Source organism: Mchenga conophoros, linkage group LG19 (genome assembly GCF_057382185.1).
Source record: "Mchenga conophoros isolate Kocher_MC1m ecotype Shallow Benthic linkage group LG19, M_conophoros_male_GT1.1, whole genome shotgun sequence".
Taxonomy (NCBI): domain Eukaryota; kingdom Metazoa; phylum Chordata; class Actinopteri; order Cichliformes; family Cichlidae; genus Mchenga; species Mchenga conophoros.
In genome coordinates this window covers 29,477,419-29,496,935 of record NC_140544.1, presented here as the reverse complement: position 1 = coordinate 29,496,935, position 19,517 = coordinate 29,477,419, and the positions used below count along the sequence as shown (strand labels likewise).

General features: G+C 42.7%; 1 protein-coding gene across 5 annotated transcripts; it reads right to left on the bottom strand.

Annotated features, from left to right (window-relative positions):
* Positions 1-407: 407 nt before the first annotated feature.
* Positions 408-19,389, bottom strand: ktn1 (kinectin 1). 5 transcript variants are annotated; one of them, XM_085258232.1, is made up of 36 exons: positions 19,230-19,389; positions 13,388-14,103; positions 12,952-13,110; positions 12,724-12,840; positions 12,507-12,637; positions 12,262-12,366; positions 11,965-12,105; positions 11,666-11,772; positions 11,295-11,439; positions 10,650-10,746; positions 10,363-10,547; positions 10,175-10,222; positions 9,967-10,004; positions 9,768-9,858; positions 9,396-9,464; positions 9,228-9,265; positions 9,052-9,142; positions 8,492-8,560; positions 8,359-8,396; positions 7,973-8,063; positions 7,738-7,850; positions 7,568-7,652; positions 7,334-7,374; positions 7,119-7,209; positions 6,276-6,362; positions 4,759-4,848; positions 4,567-4,653; positions 4,398-4,487; positions 4,150-4,242; positions 3,974-4,042; positions 3,789-3,872; positions 2,967-3,050; positions 1,936-2,019; positions 1,745-1,840; positions 1,526-1,636; positions 408-1,412 (listed from the first exon to the last, which is right to left on the bottom strand). In XM_085258232.1, the coding sequence occupies exons 2-36, from the start codon at positions 14,100-14,102 to the stop codon at positions 1,383-1,385; spliced, it is 3,810 nt and encodes a 1,269-aa protein (XP_085114358.1). In that variant the 5' UTR covers position 14,103; positions 19,230-19,389; the 3' UTR covers positions 408-1,382. The 5 variants fall into 5 exon arrangements, with proteins under 5 accessions (XP_085114358.1, XP_085114360.1, XP_085114359.1 ...); XM_085258234.1 differs by having other exon boundaries at positions 12,724-12,816; XM_085258233.1 differs by having other exon boundaries at positions 12,952-13,107.
* Between the last annotated feature and the right edge of the window lie 128 nt (positions 19,390-19,517).

Below are 19,517 nucleotides of genomic sequence, written 5' to 3'. Positions count from 1 at the left end.
CGCTGATAGAATTTGTAAGCCTCACACAAAGCAGAAAAAGTGTCCCATAGTGAGGGATTATACAGCATGTTACTATCACAGGAACCTGGTCACACCCCAAATGTTCCATTATTGAGGGCACGCAATATCAAGCTTTTTTACTATTATACAAAAACACTTACCCAGAATAACACCTCTGCATGATGGACATGTTTATTCTGCATTGTCATGCTGAATTTACCTGCTAGCAATCGCACCATTAACAGAAGCTTTGACTTTTCCTTTCCCCATGTTCAGGATTGTTAAGGCTATAAACAAAATCAATTCAAGTTCCAACTTAGGTTATATGCTGCCCCACTGTGGCGAGAAGAGGGAAGTGCATTGGTAGAAGGGGGGGGGGGGGGGGGGAAGCAGCACAGGAGGCTGAACAGATTTATCAAGCATCCCTTTTATTAACATCACCCGTTACAAAAAGAACAAAATCTTCAGTGTTAATGATCTTAGCAACAATATAGCGAGTGCTGATTACAGATGATATGGGACGCTTATTCCTAGAGTAGTTGCAGTAGGATTAAAAACCCCTACACTGTTGACCTGGCCGTACACAGCCAGGGTCACACACACTCCCTTCTGTTTGGAGCTACAGTACAGACTTGAGTACAATTTGTCCATGCATCTCCATAGTTACAGTCACGTAGTGACCCTTCAGATATGCTGAGACCTCTTCTGATCTCCCTTCTCCCACCCAGTACTGAGCCAAGGTATAACATGGAGCTATGAATGAATAAATGCATAATGGATGCACAGTTGGATAGTTTTCTGATCAGGAGGAAAACAGATCAACAGTGTATTTCAGCAGGTCCTAACTGATACATTTAAACACTACATATCTTTAAGTTAAGAAGAAAAGGACTGAAAAACCAAAGTTTGTTTAGTCGAGTTGGAAATTCGTATCACTGCCCTCTCTTAACACAAATAACAACAAAACTACTGCAGTACTCAAAAGGATTTCAGTGAAAAATACAAGCAATTTAAAACAGAGGAATGGTTTCCACATAGTTTAAATTATGCTGGATGTCATTAAGTTTAGAATAAAAATTAACTGGCATTGTTGCTAAAAGAAGAGGAATGTGGTGGGAGTGGAATAGTGTGTATTTTGGTATAGTGCCTGGAGTTAACAGTAACCTCTGCCTGCTCCTCTGTGGCCAGCAGTGAGTCTGGGAGTGGTTTGCCAGCGTTTTGGCCAGAGTCAGTTTGAGGCTGCCTACAGTACAAGTGCAGTGATAGAGGTTGAAACGGAGGAAGTGGCTGGGTGTGACAGTATGCTGTGATGTGGTCAGGATGAGACCGAAAGTCAAAGGTGGTCTCTGTAATACAGTCAGGGTGGCTGCGTGGGGGTCTCACTATACCTTGGGCAGATCTTTATCAGCCTCCTGAGGGAAAGCACAAACATTCAATTGCAAAGTTTAACCTTCATTGGCAAGAGGAAAGACAGGAGTATGATACCCAATTGTGAATAACAAAGCGCACGATCAAAAGGCCTCACCCCCTCCTGTCTCTTAGTGAGTTGCCGGCTGACAGTTTGTAGCAGCTGCTGCAGTTCGGTGACTGTCTGGCCCAATCCCGCAGTCATTTTCTCGTTTCTGTCAATCTCCTCCTGTCACAAACACAATTTTTTGGTCTTAACATGACATTAAAAGGATCAGATGTCACTACATAAACATTTGGTGTCACAACAGTGTTACAACACTCAAACTGCCCTTACTCTTTGTGATGACAGACTGCTGTTCTCGATCAAGTCATCAGCATTGTCTGTCACTTTTGAGAGCTCCCCTTGGATCAGATCAACAGACTGTTGGGCCTGCATGAAGGGACAGCAATTTCCGCTTGTTAGCATTGTGGTTGGCAGTTTGACCTTTATCAGAAGTGTAATGAAATCCAGATCATTCCCGTTACCTTATACAGGTCACCAGCCACTTTTTGCCTCTCGTTTTCTTCTGCCTCCAGCTTCGACAGCGTCTCAGTGAGCTGGGTTTTCAGCTGGAAAGAAACCAGACATTTAGATATTTTGCACTGTTGACCTGGCCTTTGAGTCCCGCTTCTAGTTTTTCAGAACATATACAAATCCTCCTGCCAACATAACTACATTAAACAGTTCAACATTTGCACAGATTTCATTTTTTCCCTGGGCCTGCTTAGACAATGTTCAAACCAAAAATAGCACTAAGCTCATGTGGGCTTTTTGGTACAAGCTGAGAGGATGAATCATAATCCAGGAAGTCCTGTTTAAGTAATAAAGTAATTCCCTAAATTTTATCAGACATTGCAATACTTCGTGTGTACTTCAGAAGAAATGACTGTATCACTGATAACTTTCCAGACTTTGCACATTTCTGTCTCAGTTTTTCCACAACTGTAAGATAAATCCAGTCATTATGTCAATCACTTAACACAAGAACAGAAGGAATGCACACCAATTGGTATGAACCACATAGCAACGTGATCGTCATTCTTATAGTGCTATTGTTGAAGTGAACACAGCCAAAATATTGCTTAAAACTACTAAAGATTCATGACCACCGAAGACATTCAGTGACTATCAGACAAAACAGACGCAAGGCTTGCCTGAAGGCATCAGAGAAGTTAAATTACAAGTGATAGACAAAGAGGAGGCATACTTTTGGCCTGGCAGAGAAAGATTTTTAATTAGCAAGCCATTTGTTAGACACAAGTAGAGTGCAGGTGCAGAAAAAGAAGAGTTAGTATTATAACTCAAAGGTGAGTCATCACTCAGAAGCTGGAAACCCCCCCAATCTTATTCATGACTCCACCATACAAGTCCAAATCTACAGAGTTTGTGAATGATGACCCACAGTTTTGCAGTAGATAGAGAACCCCGTTCTGTTGCAGTCAGTGTCGCGCCACTGCTGAGTGCAATAAAGGCTAAGATTTAAAGGAGCTCTAGCTAGAGGGTGAGCAACGCTTACCAAAGTCAGCTCCTCATTCTGTCTGATAGCCTCTGTATATGAGCCATCAAGTCTGGTCTGCAATTCAGTCAACAGATCTTTGAGCTGAAATTGAGTTTGACAGGGTTTTGTTTAATGTGGGTCTGTCATAGGTGAACCAGGTCAGCACTACCAGCACACAGTTTATGCAGTCATAAGGCATCCACAACTAAAAAAAAAAAGGTCATAAATGAAGCAGAGGGAACCAGTTGTGCATGACTGCAGATAACCAGATTCATAAGTGATTAAATTCACACAAAACAAAAACCTGTGCTGTGTGAACTTTATATTCCCAGAATAAACAAACGGTGGGATGCCACAAAACACCACACATGGAGCAGTTTTCACACATGAACTTTGGACAATTTCAAGACTTAATTTGGGATATTTCTCACAGTTATCCGTTTCTCAGATGTAGCACAGAGCAGAAAATGCTGAAATAGCCTAAATTGGACACATTTGCACTCATGGAAATACTTAAGTCTTTTTAAAGTGAGGGGGCTGTGTGGGTAGAGCCTTGCACATGACATTCACTAGCTAGTGGTGAATGCACCAGGATGTTACCTGTGCTAACCACACATCAGTGCGATCCGACATTACAAAGACTTAAACTGCCATCTCTGTAGTCTAATGTCCAATCAGACTGCATATAACATTTGCAGTCTCAACGCAACCTCTGTTGGGTGCTCTCTGCAAATGTTCAGGGTAAAGGTGCATGTGTGAAAACAGCTCAACTGTTACACAGAGGTCGCACGTTCACCTCAAGAGGTTAAACATGACTGAAGGAGTCCAGTTTCTGCTCACCTCTCTGACTTCTGTCACATAAGTGGCACTCTCGCGCTCTGCCCTCTCCAACTCAGACTCCAAGTGCTGTTTTTCTCTTCTCAGCTACAGAGCACAACAGATGAGCAGAGATACAAATGACAGCCGCTCTAACAGGACATTTGCGAGTGTACATTGTAGACTTTTTGTGTGTTTGGTTTACTGACATTTTCCAACTCTGCTTCATCAGTTAGTCTCTCGACCTCTTGCTCCAAAGCTGCGACTTTCTGGCTCATCTGAGATCAAAGAAAGAAGAACGATCCAGTGAGAGAGAACTCTCAATATTTCACTTCAGTGACTGTGCATTTTGGAGTTTTATCTCTTGCTAAACCTGAATCCATACCTCTCTTTGTTCTGCTTGCGATAGCTCCAGCTTCACCCTCCAGCGAGACTCCTCCTGCTCCACACTGTTCTGGAGGCGCTGCAGGATGCCCTCCTGTGGACACAACAGAAATGACAGCTCCATTTGGAAGGGAGATCACTGTGCTGCCATAATGGCAACTGATGGCAACTCCCTCACCCCCCTAAAAAAAAAAAAATAGAACCCCCCCAAACAAACAAACCCAAAAGCAAAATAAAAAGAACTCTTACTGTCTCTGCCAAAACCTTCTTGTACGTCTCACAGTCTTTCTGTAGAACCCTTTGAGTTTCCTCAGCTTCTTTCAGTTTCTCAGCCAGTTCCTAGAAAGTGGATCGTACTTACTGATGGACTCATTTGAAAAAGGAATGATGTTCAACTTTGCATTTTTTCCAAATTTACCTCCGAGTCTCCTGATCCAGGGCTGGATTGTGGAGCTGAGTTTTCACCTGCTGCCCTTTCAAATCTTTGGAGCCATTCTTGATGGTTCTACAGGACAATTAAGGTGGAAAAATGAAGTAAACATCAACCACAAAACATGTAGCTGTAGTGTAAAAATGCATTTAGCATAGAGGTAAATGTTTCCTCTCATACCTGTTCAGAAGGCAGAGGCACATGTGGCAGAAGTCTGTGCAGAACATCTCGGCACTCAGCCTGACATACAGCCAGCGCTGTCTGGTTCTCCTAGAAGGTAGGGAGCAAATTGTAAAGGAATAAAAAGAGAAGAGGAGATTAACAAATGACTGTTTAAATACTTAAGATATTTTCGATGACAAGGTCCAGTGGTCATCCAAGCAAATATAACCACCAACTTTCTCTTAACCCCCATCAATCTGTTTCAAACCAGTGATCAGACTGCTTCAATCAAAATCCCACAAATTTTATAATGCCAGCTCGTTATCAAAGGACAAAAAAACAAAAATCTCACTCCCAGTTCCATTTACTCTGAGAAACCATAAGCATCAATGGACCACAGCTAGGCCATGTGTCACATCAGATTCAGAGCATCTCTCATTTGTGTTCACAAATTTACCTTGATACTCGCCAACAAACAAAAAGTACTGATCAGTCCTCTAATAACACACCATCAACTTTGAGGTCTGAAAGGGGGAACGCATGCCATACACGAGCCAGCTGGCTGTCTAACCACTGTTTGCATTAACACGCTGTCACAAGACAGCTTTGACACAGAGTGTGGAGCTGAATACAACCAACCAGCATGCACCGATAGCACACAACAGCTGCCAAGGAACTCCCTGGCTCAGGCGCGAGAAGGTGCTTTCTACTGTACTCAAATGGCAGGAGAGCAGCTGCTGTGCAGATAGTTCGGCATGTACCCTCACCTAATGTAGGAGGATGACTGAAATAAACGTTACTGTAACTCTTAATAGTACAGCTATCTGGGAGCAAACTCTACATGAAGTAGAAATGCATGAAAAGAACAGCTGATTTAGTTGCACTTTGTTCACCCTGATAGAGAACAAAGATGTTTCAGTTGTGAGAACAGAGCATTGAGAAACATTAGAGGACTGCTGCATATTCATTACAAGCTTTGAATGTTAACACTTCTCTTATACGAAAAGGGAAAAAAGGACTAGATTTGAATTAAACAGATTTTCTTTGATTGTACTGTTAAGATCACCAGTTAATGTCACAAAGCATGCCACATGACAGAGAGACGACAGGAAGCTGCAAATGATTACAATGAATCTCAATCTAATGACATCTAGTGAATTTCTAAGTCACTGCACACTCATTTCCAAGCATCGACCTAAGCTTTGGGTAAGGAAAGGAAAAAATAAACCTCTTACACTTAAAAGCGTCAAGGAAAGTTATGTATACACACTTAAGAGGCCAATATTTGTTAAATAAAGTCGGAGATGCCCGAGGGGGAGCAGATTACTGTAGTTCAACAGCTCAAAAACAGCCAATTAAAAAGTTGAGGCCAAACAACAGAGCGGGAGGAGTGAAGGTAAATGAGTATGCAGCGTTGTTATGGATGATGGCAGAAAAGAAATTTCACTGGGTCGATTATGGCAAAACACAGCGTTTCGGAGGGGGATGCATCAGATTGGAACTAGAGTGAAGCAGACTGAGGTGAGGTGTCGAACCTTGACAGCTTTGCTGAGTTTCCCTTGAAGCATGGACTCGGTGGCTGACAGAGCTTCCATTGCACTCCAGTTTTTCTCCCGAAGCTCCTGTTTTGGTCAGTTCCAGAGAGATACTACTTTCAGTTCAGCCTCGGGGGGGGGGAATGCATTCAGTGACCCTCAAATAAAGACTGGTAGAGTAACAAAACGAACCAAAGGCATTTCTCATCCATGCTCCACTAGCTAAAAATATGTAAAAAACAAAAAGTCTTGATAGTCCTACTCTGACACCATGTGTGGTTTAAAACAACATGCACAGCCTGCACAGGTATATTTAGTAAAAAAATATTCGTTTTATTTCTAATTAAAATAAGTGTCTTCAACTATAGTGTGCATATAATAATACAAATATGTTTATATGCTTCTCAGATTAAATAAACCTCTCTCAAAAATAAGAGAGACGAGTTTCTAATGCTCTGAATCACCCACAAGCACAAACAGGCTTGCTGAAACAGTCATGGCCAGCGGCGAGCACAACAAGAGTAGGCTGGAAGCCCTCTTATGCAATGCTCAGCTTAAGCAATCCAAAACAGACACTGAACTGATGTGTGTGTAATCGTGTTACATACACAACCTGAGCTGAAGAAAAATGTGTATTTGGTTTAAAACAAACAAAACAAGGAAAAAAAGCACTATTTAAAATGAACAAAAAGCGAGTGGCAGACAACAATAGGCAGAATGAATATATGCAGTGTGCAACACTGTGGGGGGAGTGCTTTGTGAAACACAATGGGCAGGGCTGATTGCTCATAGGGTTTGACCTGTGCCATTCCACAGTTCAGGTCATTGCTATGTGAAACCTACATCATTCTTCTTCCTTTGAAGGTTTACGGTGTTCCTCAGCTCAGCCAGCTCAGCCTGCAGAATGGAGACCTGTTTCTCCTTCTCTGACAACCTGACAGAAAACAGCAGAACCACACATTACAAAACTGATCACACTTCCGGTACAATACAGTAAACAGGCCTAAAAAATAAAACAGCGTTGGTATTGTTTTGATATGCCATGCAATACTACTCACGCTGTAAGGAGCTCAGGGCTTGGCACTACCGTGTGGGACTGCTATATGTGCGGGAGAGAAACAGACAATGAAAACCAGCACTGAATATCTCATGACACTAAAATAGGAACAGCCAAATAAAGAAGCTATAGCATGACGACAACCTTTAACATAGTAAAGAGAGCCCCCCCCTCCTCAAATGACATCTGGATGATTTTAGCCAGAAAATGTGTAACATGAGCACTGTTGCTGTACCTGCTGAATCTTCTCGCTTAGCTCCTTCGTCCTTGCCTCCAGCTCACTCTGTAGTGTCTGGATCTTCTGGTCCTTTCCCACCAGCCTGTTGGTCAAATGTTGGTCATCAAAAGTCGGATTTGAAAGGCGTGTGCGTAGGGAGCTTACACTGAGGTGCTGATTTAACTCACTGAGCCTGGAGTTCTTGGAGCTGAGTAGCAGAGCTGGTCAGCGCTTCTGCTGTCTCCTTCTGTCTCAGCTGCTCCATCTCTGCCTGCAAGGCAGCCAACTGCTGCTCCAGAGCCTGTGAGACAAAAACTGATTCAGACAAGAGCCCAAACAAGGACAACACTGAAGAACAATGTGAAGAAAGGGTCTTTTGAAATCTGCCAAACTGTTTATACTGATACAAGGAAAGGGCTGCACCTCAACTGTCTTCCCTCTGGCCGAGCTGCTGTCTTGTGCTGCCTGTAGACTTTCCTCCACCATTTTCAGCTTTGTTTCCTTTTCTTGGATCCTTTGAAGCACAATAAAATAAGGGTCAATATATTGTAACGCCTGTGAAATCTGCTTATCTTCACAATATCAACAATGAGAGGACATTCAACAATAGACAGCCTCTTGTTCCAATGGGAATGGATGTTGAAAGAGCTACTATGAGGGGTGTGTCTTAGGAGTGTCCTGGACTGCCAGGGGGAAGTCGTTTTTTTATATGCTTACAGAGTCAGTAGTAGCCTTTGTTTTCATGAATAGGATATGGTTGGAACTAAACCTTTGTACTAAATAATCAAAATAAACTTTATTGATCTTACTTGCTCTGGAGTTCTTCCACCATCAGCTCTGAAGACACCTTTAGTTAGAGGGAAGAAAAAAGGAAAAAATATATATACAGAATAGGAATCAAAAATTCAGGAAATACTTCTTAATAATCATTTTAGAACCCACCTGTTTATCCATCTTTTTCTTAAGGTCCTCAATTTCTTGTTGAAGTGACTCATTCTCTTTCCTTGCAGTCTATATTAGGGGAAACAAATTAGTTTAAGACTTCATATCAATTAAAGATTGTGGTTAGCAGGCCAACAGTATTATGCAGAGTCACTTAGGGCGATCGTGGCTCAAGAGTTGGGCGTTCGCCTTGTAATCGGAAGGTTGCCGGTTCGAGCCCCGGCTTGGACAGTCTTGGTCGTTGTGTCCTTGGGCAAGACACTTCACCCGTTGCCTACTGGTGGTGGTCAGAGGGCCCGGTGGCACCAGTGTCCGGCAGCCTCGCCTCTGTCAGTGCGCCCCAGGGTGGCTGTGGCTACAATGTAGCTGCCATCACCAGTGTGTGAATGTGTGTGTGAATGGGTGGATGACTGGATATGTAAAGCGCTTTGGGGTCCTTAGGGACTAGTAAATACAGGCCATTTTACCATTTTTTTTTTACTTAGGGGAAGCTGTGGTCAGATAAATATGTTTATATGAGCCAGCATGTTTTGATTGTGTCTTTTAGAGAAAACAGATACCTTAAGCTCCTCCTCTTTGTTGGCCACCTCAATCAACCCTTTCTCCAACAGGCCCTCTACAGTTTTCATGTTTTCCTCCTTCTCCCGGACACTGTTCAAAGAATTATGGATCATTTATTTCATAGACAGATTAAGACGCTGGTGTATTTAAAATGTGCTCCAGTTCTCATACCCACCTCTTCTGGAACTGGTCCAAAGCCAGCTGGGATGCAGTCTGCAAGAGGACATCCAAAAGTAGATTGTTTTAAATGAAAAACAACCTCTCAAACAAACAAACAAAAAACCCACACCAACATATAGTGGATTTTTTTTCTTAAACAGTAAAGCAAAGCAACACAACTAACCTGATCAGAAATCTGTGCCTGCAGATTCTGAATCTCTGCCTTCAGTGACATGTTCTCATTGTGCAAGGCCTGCAGATGAATACAGACGACACTTATTATGCCAAGACAGGGGAGGATCTGACATACTGTGCAATCACTTGGAAATTATAAAGAATTCCTAATTCTGTCTTAGGTTTACAATACCAGGAAGTGCATTAAATCAATTTGTCATCTGAACCCAAAATATCTGCAAATCTGAGCATGCCCTCTTCCCGTGGGGAAGAGGATTTCAAAACTACATTTCCACTCAACACAGCAACACATTCCTGCAAACTAATGAACCGGTACAATGTTAGTAAGAGAAGCTGTAGTGAAGTGCTCTTCTGAAAATACCTGCATGTTAGTTTCTCTACTAGCCCCACTGCTCCTCTCAGCATTTAGAGAATCCTCCAGACTTTTTCGCTGCAGCTCTTTTTCAGCCAGACTAGGCAAAAAAGAAAAACAACAACAACACAGGGAAAGATGAAATATAGCTCAGTGATACAGCCTGGAATGTGATCCACAATATCTGAGAAGATGAAATCTTTCTTACAGCTTTTGCAGCTCCTCAATGTGGGAGACATGAGTGGCCTAGATATCAAACAGAAATGTCATTAGCCTACATTCACTCACTCACTCACTCACACACTCACTCACTCACTCACTCACACACTCACACACTCACACACTCACTCACACACTCACACACTCACATCCCATATTGACTTTAAATGATAAGTGTGTGAAGTTGACCCATTTACCTGCGTAGAGATCTGGACCTGAAGACTTTTGTTCTCATTCATAAGTTCCTGTTAAACACAAGTCATTAGTGAGCATTAGGTTGAGGACTATAAGATCATTCACATCCATTTTGATATCATTCCATGTAACTACAATAACAGTTTCATTTTTCTTGCTGCAGGTTTGGCACTGCGAGTTGTGAGCACACCTGAACCCGGGCCTGGAGCGAGTCGTCCTGCATACTGTGCTTGGACATTTCCATCAGCTCCCTCACTTTCTGTTCCAGCCGGTCCTTGGAGACCACAGCTTCAGTCAGGCTGCTGTGTAGAGTCTGGATCTCCTTGTTCTTGTTGCTCATCTCAGCCTCAACTGCCAGCAGCTGATTGTGGAGCTCTGCAACCACACGACAGCCGTCACTGAGCCACCATCATTTTTTTTTTTTTAGGGTTCACAAGAATTAAAACTTTTGTTTGGTGCAATGTTATGTTTTATCACCTTGTTTGGAGGTCTGAATTTTCTCTCTTTCGGCATTGACACTGTGGATAAAGTTTTGCAGCTCCTCCCAGCGGCGCTTAGCATCCTGCAGCTGTGCCTGGAGACAGATACAAACTCTGTGAACACCTTCCTTCCATACATTTTCATTGGAATTGAGCGATCGTATAAATTTTGCAGAGGAAATTAAAACTTTATGAAATCCATCAGAATATCTAGAGGCTTATGTGCAGATTCTTTCTCTGATTTTTTTCTACACAGTGTAATTCTCGCACTAAGGCTCTTTGCCAAGACTTGTTTGTGTCGAGCCAGCAATTTAAATCTCCATCTTATGATCGTGGTCTGCGACAAGCCGGGAAAGGCTCATCTGAGTGTCTAGCAAGAAAAGTGTTGTTTATACACAGCACAAAGCCTCAAACATTCCTGCTTCCAAAGGCAACAAAAATCCTTCCAGCTCAGGTTCTGTTTCCCATAACCCTCACCGGGACTTCCACTACAACCTCCTCCCATTTCCCGAGTAATGCTGCCACACCCGCTAACCAGATTTGAAGCATGACCAGGTTTTGCACAACTCGGTTCATTTTTGTCTCAGCTGGGGAAACTGAAGCACAGGCTAAATAAACACGCCGTGCATCTGGATTAGCGTACCTCCAGCTGGGACACGTTCTGCTTGTAGCTGACCTCCAGTGACTTCCTCTGGTGCTCCTCCTGCTGCAGCTTGCTGTTGCTGTCTGATAGCTCTTTCATCAGGCCGGCATACTCGGAACGCAACTTGTTTAGTTCGGCCGAATTCCTATCAAGCACACGTACATGACACGAAAATGCGTTTGTTAAGGGATATGTATGGGAAATTGCAGCAGAAGCATTCTACAAATAGCTTAGACTATTGTGTAACGAAAGATAAGGTAAAAAGACAATGAGGTGACTAAGAGAGATAGCTGGAATCACTATGCTTCACTACGCTGAGCATGAGAGATGTATGGAACTCTAGGGAGCGTGAACAGCTGTGTAACACTGACTTGCTCTCCATCTGGTTGGTGGCGGAGCTGACTGCGTCCCTCAGGATGCTGTTCTCTTGCTGCAATCGACTGATCTGGCCTTCCAGCTGCTCCCTCACCTGCTGAAACTACACACAATTAACAGTACTGAGTCTTCACCAACTCTCTCTGGAGTGCCAAAGAAGCTGCCAGAAGTTTTTTTCTTCATATTTTTGAAATTCCTCATTTCTTAAACAACACTAGCAGTTACCCAAGTGTTATCAAGTATAATACAAGCCAGTACTTGCTGTACTGAAAATAGTTGAAATGTAAGGCTTCACCTTTATTTGCATTGTCTGGAGCTCTTGGTAGGTGCCCTGTGCTTTGACCTGCATACTGCCCAGTTCTTTCTCCATCGCTGCGCGTTGCTCCCTCATCATTGATTCCACCCTGTTTGTCTTCTGCTTCTCAACTTGCAGCTCCTGAAGCAAAGTATGAAGATAAATTAAGCATTTTACTGAACCAAGCGGAATTATTCCAGCATTACAGCGATTAAGTTGGAAGGAAATCAGTCATGTCACAATCATTAGGGGGAACAAAAAAAAAAAAAAGAAAAAGAAAAAGATTGGACTCTAGACCTGACTGAGCTGTTTCACTTTGTCTTTGGCAATGGAGGCCTCCTCCTGCAGAGTTGTCAGAAGCTTTTCCCTTTCCTGGGCAGTCGGGTCAGGCCTAGTTGAGGACTGTCAGCGAAAGAGAACACATTTTAAAAGAAGGCATAGAAAGTCCAACTACAAACACTGGGTGGCCTGCCAAATGCAAACAGTGTGGAATGTTGTTTGTGACAGCACCCAATTCAGCTTATCTCTTATTAATCTCTCACCTTGTGCCAGGCGTCCACGGCATTAGGGCTCTTCTCTCGCAGTAGAGCCATCACACTGACGGCCTCTGCATCTGACAGAGCCAGGCTGGACAGACCGGAGAGCAGCTCCTTCAGTTTCACCTCTGTGTTCTCTGTTAAGGCCAGCAAAAACGAGAAACTGAGTTTAAAAGGGCTTACAAATATTTTGGGATTAAAAACCCACGCTTTCACCTCTTACCCTTATCAGTCTCGTTTTTCTGCTTCTTGCCAGACCCTTTGGATGGTGCGTCATCGTTATGGGCTGTCTGGTGGTTAGCAGAAGCTGCTGAGTCTGGCAAAATATGGGCTTCATCAACTGGATTTCAGAAAATACTCTTTATTAGATTTTGTCTTTAGAGTCTTAATAGAGCCAAATTCTTCAAATTTAATGTTATTAATTAATAATGCAATATTTTATCATCATTACCATGATCAGTTTTCTGCTTCTTGGCAGAATTCTTCTTTTTGCCACTGGTCACGCTTTGAGTTGCACCATCTAAAACTTTGGTTTCAGCCACAATGGGAGCTTCTTTCTTGACAGTAGCTGGGGCCTGCTCCACTTTAACCTCTGTATGCTGCTCATCTGCTGGAAAGACAGGACGGCAAGTTCAGAAAACCTTCTCAGGTTGCCTTGATTGATTAAATAAGAATGCTCGATTATCATTAAAGTTACTGGCACAAATATCCGAACTTGAGAAAGTAGCAACTACAGCAATATATCTTCTCAATTTCACCACAACTGCTGTAATTTCAAACAAATACTAACCAAATGAAACTGCTACTTGCAGTTCTCATGTTTTTTCAAAAAAAAAACCCAAAAAACAAAACTGCAACCATTTTAAACATTACCCTTGGTTACTAACCAGACTCCACTTTTTGTTTCTTCTTTTCCTTCTTTTTCCCAGAAATCTGGGGAGGTGTCTGAGCTTGAACGGGAGCCTGAACAGCTTGGATCTGGACCTGAACCTCACGTTTCGGTGAGGGTGTGCTGGACTGTTTGCTTGCAGCCAATGGTGCCTCTGTCTTGCAGCTGACTGGCTTGGAGCCGTTCACTTCTGGCTCCTCAGAGGGAGAAACTGTGGTGGCGGCGGTAGCGGAAGCAGCAGCGGCGGCGGCGGCAGCAGCAGCTTTGGCAGCCTTCTTCTCCTTCTTCTTTCTCTCTCTCAGACCAGTAGGAGCCTCTGGTGACACCGAAACAGGCACGTAGGGAGTGGGTGTAGGTAGAGCAGGATCAGGGGTAGCAGCTGACACAGGTTCCTCCTCTACCTCCACAGTGGAGCTGTTGGCACCTTCAGCCACATCGAAATCCCGCAAATCCTCCTCTGACTCCCCCCCACCTCCGGTTCCTCCGCCGCTTCCCCCACTGGAGCTCTCCTTCTTCTTGCTCTTCTTCTTTTCATTCTTTTTACGGGGGTCTGGCTTGCTTGGTGGCAACTTGAGGTCACGCTTCTGCTTAGCAAGCACCTCATCGTAGGAGGTTTCTTTCATGAAAAGCCAGAAGAAGAGGAACATGAGGGCGATGACCAGTGAAGGGGCCAGGATGAGCAGGTACTGAGAGTCGTAGATATCCACCGCCATTCTGAAAGTGGACAATAACCCAAGAAAAACAAAACCAAGCTTAGTTTAGGAAACTTATCTTGTTCAATTTACACTTAATATTGGTTTGAAATTTTAATAGATAAAGTCTAATAGACTGATAAAGACAGCTAAATAGCAGATCCTGAGGGGATAAACTGCTCAAACATTGAAACTGATATAATGAGATTTATAGGATTTATACACTCAGTCAGCTTGCTGCTGCTTTCCATCTAACAAGTCTGGCTGGTCTCTCAGCGAGCATATTAAGTTTCAGTCACAGGAGCCAGAGTGATGGCTGAATGTGACAAGTGAAGGGTGGATCCCTCACAAAGGCTAAGAAATTGCATTCTCACAGGCTAGCGCTTTTTCAGTCACACTGTAAAAAAATATCCCAGTTTATCTGCCTTTTGATTTTAATGGGGACTAGAATACGCAGAATGAACAACATGCTGCATTCACAAAGATTTGAAACTTGCAACTGCAAAAACAGACTCAACAGGAAACTGCTTACTGAGCTCACAGGCAGGAGAGTGAAGGACAGAGCTATAGATCTCCTTGCAAACTGACATCTTTTTGAAAACAGAAAAGAATCCCGGTTTAATTCACTTGGACACTGAATTCACTATTCAGACCCTGAAACTGCATGCATCTTTACACAAACTCTTTGGTTATAGACCTCAGAACAGTGTTCAGACCTGATTCTCTAGGCAGAGTTCATGAGTGGAAATTGATTATGATAGGTGTACATAGGGGCCGGAGTGTAAGCACACCAGTAATGCTGAGAAGGTAGGAGAGGAGATTCTTCTTCTTCACACCCTGCCCCCTCTTAGCAATATGATCCAATTAGAAGACAGTCCCCCAGCCACACAGCTTAACGTATGTACACATGTGTAACTTGTGTACAGAGAGACACGCCTGTGCCTAAAACACTGACTGTGAGACTCAACTTTGTTTGCCCTGGTTTAAAAGGGGACCAAATAGGTCAAGATCATTAGAAAGGCAACTAGGCTAAAAAGAAAATGGCTCACGGTGTCTTAAATAGTCACCTCCCTCTTTCAGCCCCCACAAGAATGACACGGTGGTTATTCTAAACTCATATCGGACCGGATTTGCAAGGGGCAAAAATACACCTACGTCCAAGTGTCACAGGATGAGATCTGCTGCAGCTGCAGTTCGGCCCCCGCCTGCATAAAGCCAAAAGAAGATGATGTTCTTCCACCCCAAACAGAGTTTACAGAGTCAAGTGGTCCTAAGACATCATCAGCTTTGCATCTGCCAAAGATATTTCTAGGAACTATGTGGTGAGTTTGAGCTGACTCCTCAAGGCTATGCAGCAAGAATAAACTAGCACAAACTGGCATTTTCCCCCCTAAATTTCCCCTTTAGGCTCCAGTTTTTCCTCCCTAGTTCATATCTTTTTCGCTTTAATCGCCCCGATAAGATGTTTTTGTCACATCCTTTGCAAATTTCCAGCAATGGCAGCAACTTTACTAAAAATAAATAAATAACGAACCATTTTACAACATTGCTGCAAAGTACCTCTTGCAAATCAACACACAATGACACCACATGCAAAACGGCGACTTATCACAAAAATTAAACCACCGTGTTTTGACAGTGGGGGTAAGTTAAGCCCTGGGTGACGGCAGCAGTATTGTGTCTAACAATGCAGAGTGGCAGCGACAGTGAGTGACCTGAAGTGCGACACAATCCCACTATACTCAAGATTTGTGGCAGCAATACAGCGTAGGAGTCACTGTTGTAGAGCAGACGTCTTTAGTAATTTGGAATAAGCAGATTACCCATGATAATACATTTAAGAATAACTTTCCACTGCAGGGCTTCCTGTGGACTGGCAGGCTTAGTATAATGTTGATACTGTTTCACTCCCTTCTCCCCTCCCTGCCTCGCCCAACCCTTCCCATTACACGCAGCACATAAAAACACATCAGGCTCATTATGACTACTATTTGATCCAATTTTGAAAAATTGTTTGTCTTTGAAACAGCATGCCTTTCCTGTGAACAAACTACGAGCTCCCCATTATGTAACATCTTTGAAACATTTTTTTTTGGGTCCAGTTTTTATTATATAACATTTTTACTTTTACTTTGACTCAAATACATCAGATTGTCTCATCTTAATAATTGATTGAAAATGGCTGTCTTATTCAACCAACCCAAGGACTGAATTCCTTCACACTCACAGAAAACATAAACGGTGTGCAAAGACATATCTGTGAAAGCATGCACCAAGATGTGGTCTTTATAAGAGATTTTACTCTGTGCTGGTCTTTTGTACAGGTATCTTATCTGTGACCTCATTAGAAAATGTGCCATTCATTCAGCGTTAAAGCTTTACACTTGAACCAATAAGAAACACTTAAAAACCAAAAATATATTTCACAGTTCTGGATGAGACTGCCCCAAGCATTAACTACCTGGAACACACTGCAGGTTTTATATATTAAAAAAAGGTCAAAACATAAAGAAGCCCTTTTAAACTATGTACTACAAACACAAGTTTCTAGTGTAAATAAAATCATTAACTTTCAGTTGCTGCTAGATCAGGAAATTGCTGATTGCATATTAGAGGACACTCCCATGCCAGAGTACATTATGTGCCAAAATAACTCCGCGTTTCTTCCTGGTATTTAAAGTGTGGGTGGGGTAAGCAGTATGAAGGTATGAGGCTTGGTTGCTTTGAGTCCCTAGCCTCAGACTGGAAGGTGCATGAGATTTTTTTTGTACGGCCTGAGGCTTGTTCCAGCATCAAAATGAGCCCGCAGGACAAAGCCCTCCCGGGTTATTGGCTCCCCGGAATCTAACCACTTGGCTGGCCAGCCCTCTTGATTTTGGCAGACATGGACACAGAGACAACTCCTGATAACTATCAGATCCAAAAAGCAATACAGAGAGTAATTGAAAATCAGGCCATGCATACATAATAAATGTATAATAGGCAACAAGTCATTTTAAAACACATCTATAGTCCAGGACACTACAGAAAAATTGAGCTTTTTTAGCAAGTGTGCAGTTTCTCTACAATACATTATATAGCCAAAGTAAGTTTAATAAACACTATGAAAAATGAAAACTATTTTTCTGGATCAAACCTACAGTAGAATGGTGGGGAGACGGCCAAATGAAAGTGTGTTACAAAATGTAATTAAGTGGTAATAACATAATAAATTCATATAATCGTTATGACTGTAACGACTGTATCTGCAGGATTTTTTATTTCTAGCAGCAAGTCAATGTTCACGACAAACTGTAGGAGGTGCACTAGCAGTCACTTTACCTTTATGTTTTAATGTTATAATTACTTTGAAATGATGAAGAACATCTTTGTAATGAAAAGAAAATTGCTTCTTTAGAGTGCGCCATTTTCAAGTGGGAAAGAAGACCTGCTTTTCAACAGGAAGTGACATCTGGCAGTACTAGGGTCAGGAAGGGGCAATTTACAGGCCCTACCATTTGGAGAGTAAATGGGTAAGAAGACAGAAAAGAGGAGCACAAACCACAAACAAATGGGGGGTTAAAAATGGACCACTGTTTTTTCTACTTCCTCCACCATTGTCTAATAAAGTAAACTCTTGAGCGTGGGGGTTTTTTTTGCCCTTCAAAGGAGATGCCATTATATCAACCTCATCTCTACATGTCATTTGTATTTTATTTACATGTTTTGTGTCTGTATTCTGATTTATAATAATTGCATAGATTAGCTAGACTGTTGTAATATGTTGTTTTATTCTTAAAATTTAAGAAATATCATATTCACCAACAACACCTTTTACTCACAAAGAGTCTGATAGTCAGGCAATTAAAATAATCTACCTTAGATTTATTGTTAAGTCAAATGGAAGTTGGCTCTCTCTGAATACTGACATTCATCTTTATCAATCTTCTGGCAATAAACTACAGAAAGTACCAAAGTACACAGTGACTGTGGTTTTGGTTTTATTAGAAAACATTAACAAAAAGGTTATCTGCAAGGATATGATCCTGCCTGTCAGGCTTTATCCAGGAAAGTATGTCAACAGTAAAACACTTCAGATTAGAACCCATCTACAGACAGACCTCAAAGAAACTAAAACGAGCACTGTTGTAAAGCAAAGCTAACAATGCTTTCATCAAAAGAGAGAGGGAGCTGAGGCATAACCCTAAAGGCTTTTTAAAATAGGGGCAGTGAGGTCTTGGAAGAAATCTCAAGCTCCTTCAGAGACGTACTTTAGTTTTGTGTTTACTTAGTGAGTAAAAGTCAGTTTAACAAAGTCTCACTTTTCAACAGTAACGTGTTTGGTCGCTAACCCCATTAGAATCCCTTTTTATTGTGCTTGCCAGCACCTAAACTTGGTGATATAGCCCCGAGTCACCTCAACATTTACCAGCTGAGCCCTAAATGTCCCAGCATGCTAGGTCATGCCACACGTAGCATCGTGGGCCTTGTGCTGACTAGTCAGCAATGGCAGCTATTCTTACACTTAGAGGAACACTGTCAATGATCGCAGCATGTAATCACAGAAAAAGCAGAAGTGGCCTAAGCTAGCCCAGCTAGGTCATTTATCACACGTCATACTCAAATAAACCTCGAAAACGAAAGAAAAGACAACACATGTCACAAAGATGACTTCCCAGAATGACGAGCAATAATGTCCAACTGCTGGACATTAACTGTGTTCCGGCCACGGTCATAAACAGTTGCTACTGTGTATAAATCCATGAGCGAAAAGAGCCGTCACCACTTTTTAAGTTCGACTAGGTGGCTATAGCTCAACACTATGAATGGGCTAGCTAACTAGCAAACTAACGACAGCAAGGCACTAGCCTTAGCTGCCCAATCCAATTAGTACAGAGGCGACAGAACTGACCACACAAATGTTAGCCGAAATACTTTGACTCTCTTTCACACTCTCTGGAGGGGTGGACATTTGCCCACACGGGCCTCATTCCTCCTCAGATCCTAGCCTCCGTGTCTCTTGAAATCTCTGACCCGTCCCCATCCTTCCGTTAAAGTCCTGAGGGCCGTTCCCAGGCCTACGTGAAGAGCTAAGCTGTGCTAAGTACGGGATGAGCAGCTTTTTTCACAAGAAACGAATAGATTTCCAGAAACAGCCGCTAGAAATACCTGTAGCTTCAGTTTGCTGTTCCCTTAGCTAGTAGTGAAATGGCGTTGCTCTGCGTTGACACCAGCACACTCCTGCCTTCCCAGGGCAGCTCCAACCCGGCTTTCTTCTGCGCTATCCGTCACAGAGAATCTGCTGTTTCTGGTTCGCGGGGGCGGGTCACAGTCAGCCTGCTAAGGAGCGTTCATTTTGAGACTCGTGGCACACCGAAGGACACATGTCATCACATTACAAATAATAAGTAAAAAGTACCGCCCTTTCGAAACATTCTTGGCTCGTAAATCTTACGA

What these genes read in the sequence shown, in the direction of transcription:
- ktn1 (XM_085258232.1), bottom strand. Translation starts at nt 14,102, where the DNA reads ATGGCGGTGGATATCTACGACTCTCAGTACCTGCTCATCCTGGCCCCT. An exon ending in CTCCAAGAACTCCAGGCTCA is followed by an intron (nt 7,653 to 7,737) that starts GTGAGTTAAATC and finishes TTTGACCAACAG; the next exon opens with GCTGGTGGGAAAGGACCAGA. An exon ending in TGCCTCTGCCTTCTGAACAG is followed by an intron (nt 4,654 to 4,758) that starts GTATGAGAGGAA and finishes ATTGTCCTGTAG; the next exon opens with AACCATCAAGAATGGCTCCA.